Here is a 12,206-nt window from a genome sequence, read left to right on the forward strand (position 1 = left end):
TGCGTACCAGGATCACCAGTCCTTCCCCCGCAAATCAAACGTTTCCGTCTCCTTATTCAGGTGGTAACTGAAGGCAGGCCAGACAGAAACTGTTAAGATCAGTAGACTGGAGAATGAGGGAAGGGGTCAAAAGTAGCTAACTGGTAGGAAGCACTGAAAACATAGTAAGAGTGAAAAGTTAATGTGCTTAGATATAAAGTCAGAATAACATGAGTTGTTGAGTGGTAAAGTTTTCTTACTGGACCCTTTGAGATGGAGACAATAAATTGAAGGTAACATTTCAGTTGCTTTCTTTGCCGTGTGCTCAAAGCATACTTTAAGCAGAAGGTAAATGATTTCCTTACCTATGCCAGTTGCAAGTTTTAGCAAATTCCAGATCATTTTTTTTTTTTTTAACGTTTATTTTTGAGACAGAGAGAGACAGAGCATGAACGGGGGAGGGTCACAGAGAGAGGGAGACACAGGATCTGAAGCAGGCTCCAGGCTCTGAGCTGTCAGCACAGAGCCCGACGCGGGGCTCGAACCCACGGACGGTGAGATCATGACCTGAGCCGAAGTCGGACGCTTAACCGACCGAGCCACCCAGGCGCCCCCAGATCATTTTTATAGATTTGTCCTTTATGTGCTTATGAGTTCTTGCACATTTTATTCATGTGTTTTGAAAACGTGCTCAAAGTAGAAATCTTGATAAACCAACATCAGTTTCTTCAGATACTTTTATTCTTAATCATGATGTCTTAATTGTTACTATTTTAGCATCTTAACCCAATTTCCTTTTAGAGTCTTGGGCCATGAAATGAGGACAACAGGCATCAAAACTTTTTGCAATTTAAAAGTTTGTTTTCAAGAGAGAGAGGGAGACATAGAATCCCAAGCAGGCTCCAACCTGTCAGCACAGATCCCGATGCAGGGCTCTAACCCACAAACCGTGAGATCATGACCTGAGCCGAAGTTGGGACACTTAACCGACTCAGCCACCCAGGTGCCCCTGAAATATTCTTCCTAGTCTTCTCATTGATTTTTCTATTTTAGGACCAACATTACTTCGCAAGATGCACCCAAACCTACCGGACCTATGCACAAGTGCAGTGGAGAGTTTCTAACTGGATGTACTGGTCAGTGTGTACACATTCTTTGTCCTCAGTCAGGGTTTCTCAATGGTGGCACTCTGACATCTGGGGGCTGGATAGATGTTCGGTAGCGCCCCTCCCTGAAGATGTGACAATGTCTCCAGACACTGCCAAGTTTTTCCTGGGGAGCAAACTTGCTGTCGTGTTGGAAATATTCCAGAACTGCTTAATATGGTAGCTCACTGCTTCCTTACTATGTGGCTACAAATTTAAATTCTCTTTTAAAAAGCGACGGGTTGACAGTAATCACAACTGAAAATACAAGAATGCTAAAAAGGGGCTCTAAGAGAAATGAAAAACCAAACCAGGATGGAAAGAAAACATTTATTGAATCAAAATCAATACTTTCTTTTTAATATCTACAAGCCAACACTGAATGAACACAATGTACAAAAAAAGTATGCTTATATTATAAAAATATGTCAATTTCATCTTCTGGGAGCTGAGCAGAAGTCATTTTAAACAAAATCAAGGCAAACTTGCGCTCTATAATGAAACTGCTATAATTTAATAACAAAAGTAAAAGCTAATATATACTCATAAAGTATCTCCAAAGGCCCACTTGAAAGGCGATAATGCTGCACTGGAAATGCCAAACCCCATCACCACAGTTAACGTTCCCGGTCTGTGCTTACTGGCACCACTTCATGCCTCCACCAGGGGAAAGCAGCTCTTGTACAGAACGCAGATCACTCTTAGAATCCGTGGCATCAGTTAACCCTTGTTTCAGCAAACCACTAACAGTCAATCCTGTTTATTTAGACTCAATTTTAAAATGAGACATGTTGCCCAAAATTTACAATTCCACTTAGGATGTGGGGAAGCTGCACCTTTCACACTCTTATCTTTAACCCTCCCTAGAAAATCTGTGTCCAAGATTAGTATGTTAAAACTGTACTTGTCTCCTTGAATTTATTGGCACCTTCCTTGGCATATGTTCTTGCACACAGTGTGGCTACTGCAGGTCAGTTACACGCCGAGGAGCATAGTGATGCTCCTGGAGTATTTGGTCCACACAGAAGATGTTAATTAGAAAAAGAGTAACATCAAATCATGAATTCAGCAAAAAGGAGCATGGCTCCCTGTGCTGTGATCCCAGGAGTTATAAGACAAGTATAAAAGTTATACGAATTTTAAAAGTCAAAATAGACTAAAGAGCATCAGTACTGACAAGGCCAAGGTCAGCAAATTCCAGAATGCAGTATCCACAGAGTAAATTAAACTAACTGCCTATTTTTACTATTAAGCATAGATGTTTTTCTTCACAGATTCTCTCTCCGTGTGGGGTTGACACCTAAGAAGACTCAAAAGTGCAGAAACACAAGCACCGAGTTACCTAGCACCCCCACTGCACTGGGTAACTTAAATTCAAAAGCACTGATGGAGAGAAATGCTTGCCTGTTTTGCCTATAAAAACCCATTATTTATCCAGTTACCTAATTTCTTGGCTGTCTACATTTTCAATTAACCCCACCTGCTGCATAAAATGCTAACCCTACAAAGTGTAGTCAGAACTGAATTAGACATTGGATTTAAACATTTTAATAAGACTACAAAACCACTAACTGTCTTAACACTACACCCTCATAGGGAAGGAAAAGTACTTACAGAATTATCTGAAATATACATAATTTGTGAAGAACAAACATTTTGGAGCCCGAGCAAAGGTTTCTCACCCATGTCCTAAAGAATCACCAGCCAGACTGTTTTCACGAGCAACGATTCAGTCAAGTCACTAAATAGCTCTTGGTAACTTCCACTACCCTGAAAGAAGTCTGAATATGGAAAGGCCAAGGACTCTAGAGTCTGAAGTTAGGAGTACCGGCCAGGACTTGAACAAACTGTTAGTGGAAACAACTGGATCCCATAAAACTAAAATAAAAACAAGTAAAAACAGAATGAGTACACAATGAGACTGGATGAGGGCATCACCCCAACACGCTGATACACAACCATACCTGTTTACAATCCCAGGTCCTTGCTCTCAAAATAAATATATTGAACATTTACAACCAAATGAATGCCTTATGAATGCCAGATTTTAACTTTAAAAGAAGCTACAGTTAGGCCTCTTTGTGTGAAACTGACGAGACTTGGTGCCACAGCTAACCTTTCTCTAATAGCAGCAGTTACCCTCAGCCCACAGCAGCAAAGAAATACTCCTTTCTGGCATCCCATGGGCTCCCATATGAAGCAACTTCATAAAGCATGCAGATATCTATTCTGCTCAAGTTTCAAATGAATAAAAATGATCATTGTGCTTGTGGATGTCATACCTTCCAAAATATACATAAATGGTGACAAATTAACAAATAATAGCAGGTCCTACCTTACCAACAAACTCATAAGGCAGAGGGTTGGAGATGGAAGAGAAATGTTTCAAATGGCAAAAAAAAAAAAAAAAAAGCAAAACAGTGCTAGCATTCACAAAAAAGATCATGCTAAGATCAGATCCATATTGGTAAAAATTAAGCCACAATCCAAAGTCTGTGAGTCCAAAGGCATGCATGCCAGCTGAAGGAAATGCAGGATTCATCTGACAACAGCTTCTTCAGAGCAGAACAAGAACATCTCACTGGAGAAATCACAACAGGGTGAACAAGATGCCATCACACTTCTTTTTGTATTTGAAAAGGAATCACAACAACAACAAAATTAAAGAAGAGTGAAAAGAGAAAACACAGAAATTCACAATGACCTATAAAACCAAAAGAAAAATCCAAATTATTTTTACACTTTAAGGATTCATCCTTTACAAATTAAACTAGACAACTCTTTCAAAGTTTATCATGAAAAATATATTAATAACGCTGTGTAAAATATAAAGGTACTTCATGATATACGGCATTCCCCACAGTATCAATACTCAAATCAGTAATTTCACTTTTGTTTAAGGGACACAATCTGTCAAAGCCTCCTTCCCAACTGGATGTCTTAAAGCATTTGAGAAGAGCAACCTAAAACTAATACTCAAAGTAAAGTGCTTACAACGATCACTAGAAACACTCAACGGAGTAATAGATGTTTGCCCTTTTTCAGTAATTCACAATTTCTAAAGAGAACAAAGTATGTATGTTTTAACTCCAAGCCCTCACAAGCTATGCTGTTGGCATGTGGGAGCTGGGTACTCACTGGAGAAGGGACGCGGGGCTATCCAGCCTTCGTGTCCACAAGCTGCATCTGTGCACTGGCGGCCATGCCACCCCCATAGCCCCCCTTGGACTGCATCTGGTTCTGGATGGAGCTAACCTAGAACAAGACAGAAACAGAACCAAGTCAGCAACTAGGGACAATGCAGCAGATGCTGGTCTCAACATTCCAGCTGAGCAGTTGTGGAAAGCATACTTTCTATAGAAAAAAATTCCATTTTTATAGACTTAAATTTTTATTTTATTTTTGAGAGAGATCGCGAGCAGGGGAGGGACAGAGAGAGAGGAAGACACAGAATCTGAAGCAGGCTCCATGCTCTGAGCTGTCAGCACAGAGCCCAATGCTAGGCTTGAACTCACAACCAGTGAGATCATGACCTGAGTCAAAGTTGGACGCTCAACCAACTAAGCCACCCAGGCGGCCCTAGACTTAAATTTGTCTGATTGCCCTGAGGCAAGTTGAGGAGGCTAGAAAACCACTTGCTGGGCCACCTCTCTCTCTCCCCATTTACCAGTGACAAAATCCCTGTTCTGTAATTCACAATATACTTGGTAACACTTCAAAAACAGTCTAAAGTATACAGATCAACTCAAAGTATACAGACACCTCACGTATAGAACCACGTCCATTAGAGACAAAAATAATTATGAATGAAATTGGACCAAAGATCAATTTTTAAAGTTCCATGTGATAGGATTTATATACTTGATAGTGTTAAAGTTAGGCATCCAAAGACTTGGATGGTAGTCCAAATGTATTCATTAATATGGTTAACTCTGGGTGAAGTATTTATTCTCTCTAAAGGTAAGTCTTCCTATCGGTAAAAGAGTCAACATGACAATCTGTCCTAACCACCCAAAAGGGCTATTTTCTGATGTATGAGATACATAAATGGTGCGGTATTTTCTCTCTTACTGGGCTAAAACAAAGGTGCATAAACTTACTGGCAAGTTGTGAAGTACCCTAAGTGTATCATCCATTATTCCAATCTTACTTCATACCCCACTGGAAGCAGTGAATGAGAGAATCAGGCTAGAATGCTAGAAAAAGGAGAGGTAAGAAAGTGTCAGAGGTGTTGACCTAACTGTGAAGAGTCAGAAAGCCCTGGCAATCAGCTCAGCCAGCCAGTTGACACTTCCATGGTTCCCCAGGGAGGGGACACGACAGACAATATCCATTATTAATCTACTTATCAAATACTTAGTAAGCACTTAATAGAAAACATGACTTGTGTGGTGTTTTCACTGGTGATGCTGAGTCAGTAGGTTTAAAGAAAATAGTAAAGACTTGCCTATTTTCTGAGCAAGGCAGTTTTAAATATATTCTAACAGAAAAGCAAAAAATAAAACGCATAGCTTATTTAGAATCCAAAAGGATTTAAGTAAGAAAATGTAACTGGCTCTCAAATGGGTAATTTTTACCCATCTACTGAAAATTTTACTCACGTTGAACATCTTATTCTAGTGGTATCACATGTTTTATCTGTTTTCACATTATTTATGACTACTTTATTAAAAAAAAAAAAAAAACAAACCTGAAATCTATAGGCCAATTTATTTTCAATAAACATCCCCAGTCTGAGAAGGCCACAGTACAGTCCATACGCTACAGTTAAAATTCATGTTCTGCTCCTTTTTTGTGGTACAAAGTTGATTTTACCTACCAAATAATTTCCCACCTAACATGTTACTTTTTCTTAGATATTTTAGGGCCTATTTATAAAAAAAAAAAATACAATCTTTGTATTTTTACATAGTGGATTCATAATGTCATGCTAATTCTTACCAAGAAAAGAAACTGGTTTTCCTCCAAAACTCAATTGTTCAATTTCAAACCACAGGATTTAGGTTTTCTAATGTATTATTTTAACTGTGTCTGTATTTTAACACAGTAAGTCTACATTATTAAAACAGTCATGGAATCCTTTTCTAGCAAAAATTTAGTATAAAAGGTTATCTTGGGAAGAACAGTTTATTTAGGAGAAAACAAATTCCAAGTCATCTGACCATTCAATAATCCCGTATTGCACAGCTGTTTCATGTGCATCAAGCCATGTACCTAACACATGCTGCTCAGTCTAGGACAAACTAACAAGGCAAACTATTTCTTTGGATAAACAACATTCATGCTTTTGTCTCACACTATTACTGCATGTAAGAGCAAAATTCTCTCACCATATCAGGCTCAGACAAGTTTTATCTATCAATGAGACTTTCAGGAAACTCAGCAATGGCATGATATTCAACCTGACAGAACTGACTAAAAAACCAAGCCCATGCCCAATAGGAGTCAGAAGCTGTTTGTCACTGTACAAACAAAAAACTAATGTCGGCAGTAAGTACAAAAAGCCTTTGGGAGACATATTTGGTTCTAATGAGCTACGACACTTTTTTAAAAATCCCATCCCTTAGCAGAGAAAGCTGCCTGGAGACAGCCAAGGGCCTGTCTTGATCCAGCTCCTTCAGATGAAGCAGAAGTAGACGCCCCTTCAAGAGTCCTTCCTGAAGTTCTACCTAAATCAACGGCAGCAATAGTCACCAACATCAATGACAGGCTCCTTGGAGAGACAAAATGATGAATAGGAATCTTAAAGGAAATTGTGAAATGTACATAAACAAGATTTAAAAAGTTAAATACCATGAACTAAAAATTTAATTCATTTTAAATTAAAATGAATTTTAAAAACCTGAACTGGGGAAGAAGACATTTATTAAGAAATTAAAATTTGGGGCGCCTGGGTGGCTCAGTCAGTTAAGCATCTGCCTTCAGCGAGTCTGAGCCCGGCCATCAGGCTCTGTCTGTGCTGACCGTGCGGAGCCTGCATTGGATCCTCTGTTGCCCTCTCTCTCTGACTCTCCCCTGCTTGCACTGTGTCTCTAAAAAATAATAAACATTAAAAAAAAAAAAAAATTCATCAAAATTTGAAGCCATTCATTCTATTTATATGTATTAAAATAACCCTCTAAAGAAAAATCCTAGGTTCCCATTTGGTTATTTCATGCTGATCCAGGAAACAAAGCTACTGAATTTGTATTTTGATAGCAACCTGACACCTCTTACAACTCCACAAAAGCAGTTGAGCAAAACAAAGTACTTTTCCTACAGATTTAAAACAAACAAGCTGTTTCCTTTCCAGGAAGCTACAAATGTTATTCCTTTGCTTACCTAGTAACTGATGTGACAAACTTGTTTGCTGTATCCAGGATAACCATCTACCTATTTTAAAAGTCTCTGCTCTCTTGTAAAGTCTTTTGTTAATTCTGCCAAGTAAGCAGACAACGGGCAATTCGCTATCTATAAAAGTCTTACTCATTTTCTGGTTCTAAACACTTCAGAGACCATTTAGGTATATTAGTTTACTTTAGATTTTGGGCAAAGAGGCTCCTGATACTTAGTGGCTTATTACTTCAGGGCAATAATGAGCCAGAGCCCTGACAAACCCTCATTTGGTGCTGCTTCTATTCTAGTGCACTGTTTTCCTCTTGGATGAAAATTAAGAAATATACAAGTTCAAGTGAATAAATCTAAAGTCTATTCTGAAATACACTGAAATCTCTATAAATAAGAGCAAATATGCACAAATTTTAATCCTCTGCTTAGTATCTAAGTTATTTACATTTTAGTGATGAATAAATCACATTCTAGTATCAAGTAAAGGCTAATATTTTATAAGGTAAAAGTGATAAACAGGTCTGCAAAAGGCAACTAAGTAAATTTAAGAGAACAGAAAGATTAATGTTACTAAAAGGCTGGTGTTCAAGTCCTTTAAAGTATTTTTTCAGGAGAAAGGCAGAAATAAATGCATAGTTTAGCAAGTTAGAGAAGAGATTAAATTTTCACTGCTTATTTTCTTCTCTATATACTCAGGTTATGTATTTATATTCAGTGCCTACACATTCAATGAGCATTGTATCACCATTAAGAATGTATGTACCTGTCATACAGATGACACAGGTCTATGCCCCAAGACCCCATCTGTATCTTCCATCAAAACACTTACGGAATTCATTCCACTGAACAGGTCTCCTGATCCTACATGAGCTGTGTGCACAAAATTTGTTGGCTCTCCAATCATACTTCGGTCAATCCGCCGGCGCCTTTTCTACAATATAGGGAATAATGTGTTGAGAGATGGATTTTATTAGCAACAAACTTAGTCTGGTCGATTTATATACTACAGATGAATGATTTTAATAACATAATAAAATTTGCCCAAGACACCAGGATCCTGAAATCTTGGACTACCACAACTACCTCATATGATGAAATCCCAAGAGAGATACATGCGCACGTGTGCACACACACACACATGACCCGTAAAGCAAAACAACATATTATTATTCAGAATTTAAAATAGATTTTTTGGCATAGCTTTAGCCACTGGCTTGTTTGCATAATAACCATTTAGGTTTCATTGTTTAGAAAAAATAAGACAAATGTAAAATTATCATCAGTCGCCACTATTGTTAGCAAAGAATACAGTGTGATTTGAGTACAACACTCTGATTTTTAACATCACTTTCTAGCTTTCATGGTTAACTGACGTTATTTTGATGGTTATTATTAGATTACACCCAAAAACTCTTCCACACTGAAATAAATCAGCTGCTCCGTCTGGAGGAGATCTGGTCCTAGCCTGTTCACTCTTTTCGGGTCTGCACTGACTGGGAATGAAAGCCTATCCAAACTCATACTAGGCTGGGCCTTAGTAAGTCCTAATTTCTGACAACCACCTCTGACAGGGTACAGAATCCTATTTCCCAGTAACTTGTGCTACCAGCTACAATCCTTCCCTCACCAATATGCCCATTCACCCATTGAGAGGTATTTCCAGGGTAACTGTTTTACTTATCGTGAGATCATGAGAATCATGAGATCCTTCCAGAGACCAAGGTTATCTAATATATTCTAGAAATTGGAGTGTATCTACATCCACTGAAAGGTTGCTAGAATCCTGATAAATCCTAGAAACAAGACAGACTCAAGCAACAGCCCCTCATGATTAAACATTTATTTTCTACAAAGCCACACAAATGGAGGGTTCATGCATTAATTTTAGGAGCCACCAAAGATTGTTTTTACTGTCCTCTAGTTTTTACTGCTACTGTTTAGAATCCCAAAAGAAGCTTGAGCTTTTCCCTGGAAATACTTATGTTCATCCTCACAGTTCAACAGTGACACTGGACTACCTCCAAGTTCATTGGTTTTTTCCATCCAGGGTTCTATATGGCAGGTGGTGGTCCTTGTCTATCTGAACCTAAGTTTTACTGTCTCTTGGGAAAGTTTTCTTCTATTATGTTTTTTAATAATGCACCTTATGTTCCTTTTTGTAATTTCTGTAGTTCCTGTTATGTGCACAGTGGATTGTGTATATTTTCATCCATTATTTTTATTTCTCTTTATAGTTTTACTGTACTGGAAAGTAACTTTACTCGATTCTCTTTGGGAATCCACTAATTTTTTCCTATAGGCCAAGACAGTAAGTAAGCCATTCAGTCTGTCATAGCTTCAATTCCACTCTGGTCCTTTTGGCACAAAAGCAGCTACAGACAATGCATAAACATATTAAGTGGAGCTGTGTTCCAGTGAGCATTTATTTAAACAAACAAGTACCAGGCCCAATTTGGATCATAAGCAGTAGTTGGATGATCCCAGTTCTAGACCATTTTTTTAGTAGATATGTATTATTTCTCATTTATGGTTATCTTTTCAGAAGCTTTGTTATGAGAGGACATCACTGCAATATTTTCTAATCTGAGAATTTGTATTATAGGTTTTCATTTTTCCCTCTCAAAATGCTTGACTGTATGGATTATAGTCTGTAAAATTCGGAGCAAAACATTCTCATTTGTGTACTTAAAGCCCCATTTAGTTACTTCAAGTCCCTTTCTGAAGGGTTCATAAATTCAATCATTCTTTTGGGGCCCTGCTTCCTAGGATTACAGAAAATTTTCATGTTATCAGACAACCAAGGGAAGGTATCACATTCTTCAATTTTCTGTCAGCACAAAGGCACAGATTTCCTGCTTTTTATTATATGTTCCTACTTCAGGTGTCCTAAAGGAGCCTCAGACTGCCGACCCCTCCATCAGACTTGACACCCACAGCATCTTTTCATCAGGGAGCCCCATATCAGCAATGCACCATCCTTCCCACTCTGTTTTCCATCTTTTCCCCAGACTCCTAGTTTATCTATTTCTATCATCCCATTTAACGTACTTCCCTTCACACTATTCTCATCTGGGATAACACAGCATAAACGAGCCTTAAGAAGTAATGCTACCTTCTCTTTTCTAGGATTCATGTAGGGAAAGAAGCAGCTAATGATAGTCTTGCAGCTTTTTTCATCTTGGCTACCCTGTTACATTCCAGTGAATTTGTGTGTGAGAAAGTTGTTTGTCCAGGCACAACCAAATAATTTACGTTTGCCAGCAGAAGACAAGAATTTTCTCAGTACCCAGGCAAGACAAATTGTTGGGGCTTCTTCCCCAGTAAACCCCTTGACTGATTTAGAAAAGACTTCTAGCTTCCTGGCACCCTCCACAAAGCAGGAAAGGGTGGATGGCTCCAGGTGAAGAAAAAGATAGCAGTTAAGTTCCATGGGATAATGGCATTTGCAGACCTACAGACTTTTCCTCCTAGGGCTTGTGCAACCAGCTTGCAGGTGCAACAGCTCATGACAGCAGAGGGTGCCACTCAGCTCAGCCAGAGGGCCCTCTTAGGCAGACAAGTGACAGGCATATTTCAGAAAGAAAGATCTACTTCAGGCCACTGGCAGTCTTGACCATCCCTTGCCCTGTGAACACACAGGAGCAACTTCTCAAGCTGGATCTTCATCGTTGCCCCTGTAAGGTATGTTTGTCTTAGCAGAAGGCTACACTTGGCCCACAGCTTCACATGAAGTGATTCATTCTAACAAATGGATTACTGCAGGAAGATGTTGGGAGAAGAGTCAGCACTCAGGCCATCACCCAACCCTTTCCAGAAAGGTCTCCTGAAAGGAATTAACAAATGGATCAGCTTGTGAATCAAATTCTAAGACTAAAACATTCTGAATTTTGAGGGAGGATGTTCAACAGAGACTATTCTCTTAATGAAAAGCAAAGAACAAATAACTAATTTGTAAATCTGAGAACAGTGAGTACTGAGTTCAGAGTCTGGCTTTCCCTTACATACTGGAATGTTTCTTCATGCCGTGTAATCCGATACTGATTTAAGGTACAGACGTTGAAGCTTTCAGTCCTTCCTTCCCTGATAACATGGCAAGTTGGTTTTAAAAGCCACTTTGTGATATCTGCAGCTGGCAGGGAGGCTGGAGGGGCCAAAGGAGAAGTTATTGCAGTAATGTTGGTGGAAAGAGAGGACTTGGATTTAGCTGACAGCAGGTGAAAGGGAAAGAACTGGGTGGATTTAAAAGGTATTTAGGGGGCAAGATCAACAGCATTTGGTTGCTGACTGGATTTGAGAAGGGAGAGCCAGAAGTTAAGAATATCTGAGAACAATGTGCACAATTCACGGGGTCAGAGAATACTGGAAGAGGGCCAGACTTTAGGAAGAACATGAAAGAGTTTAACACACACTGAATTTGAGTTATCTGTGAGACATGCAAGTGAAGTTACCAAGAGGGCAAGTTGGATACACGGATATAGGATTCTGAAAGAGGCTAAACTAGAGATAAGAAATTAAGTCTCACCACTCAGCACAATAAATTTTTTTAATGTTTACTTTTGAGACAGAGAGCCATCAGGGAAGGAGCAGACAGAGAGGGAGACACAGAATCCGAAGGAGGCTCCAGGCTCTGGGCTGTCAGCACAGAGCCCGACATGGGGCTCAAACCCACAAACCATGAGATCATGACCTGAGCCAAAGTTGGACGCTTACCTGACTGAGCCACCGAGGCACCCCTCACCAGCACAATAAAGGTGT

The 12,206-nt window shown here is 39.2% G+C and overlaps 2 protein-coding genes across 6 annotated transcripts in view; one reads left to right on the plus strand and one right to left on the minus strand.

Annotated features, from left to right (window-relative positions):
• The window catches only part of RAPGEF6 (Rap guanine nucleotide exchange factor 6), a 212,793-nt gene extending 209,251 nt beyond the window's left edge, over nt 1-3,542 (plus strand). Inside the window, exon 30 of the mRNA XM_078451204.2 lies at nt 1,033-3,542. The gene's annotated coding sequence lies outside the window, so the exon portion shown is untranslated. The remainder of the gene's footprint in view (nt 1-1,032) is intronic.
• The window catches only part of CDC42SE2 (CDC42 small effector 2), a 131,252-nt gene continuing 120,486 nt past the window's right edge, over nt 1,441-12,206 (minus strand). For 4 of the 5 annotated variants that reach the window (XM_060637888.3, XM_060637890.3, XM_060637889.3 and 1 more), the window contains 3 exons: nt 8,281-8,382; nt 4,263-4,379; nt 1,441-3,828 (listed from right to left, as the gene is read on the minus strand). In XM_060637888.3, coding sequence (XP_060493871.1) covers nt 4,281-4,379; nt 8,281-8,382 — 201 coding nt within the window. In that variant the 3' untranslated portion in view covers nt 1,441-3,828; nt 4,263-4,280. The remainder of the gene's footprint in view (nt 3,829-4,262; nt 4,380-8,280; nt 8,383-12,206) is intronic. The other variant, XM_078451311.2, reaches the window with a different exon arrangement.

The sequence above is a fragment of the Panthera onca genome, chromosome A1 (genome assembly GCF_046562875.1).
Source record: "Panthera onca isolate mPanOnc1 chromosome A1, mPanOnc1 haplotype 2, whole genome shotgun sequence".
NCBI lineage: Eukaryota > Metazoa > Chordata > Mammalia > Carnivora > Felidae > Panthera > Panthera onca.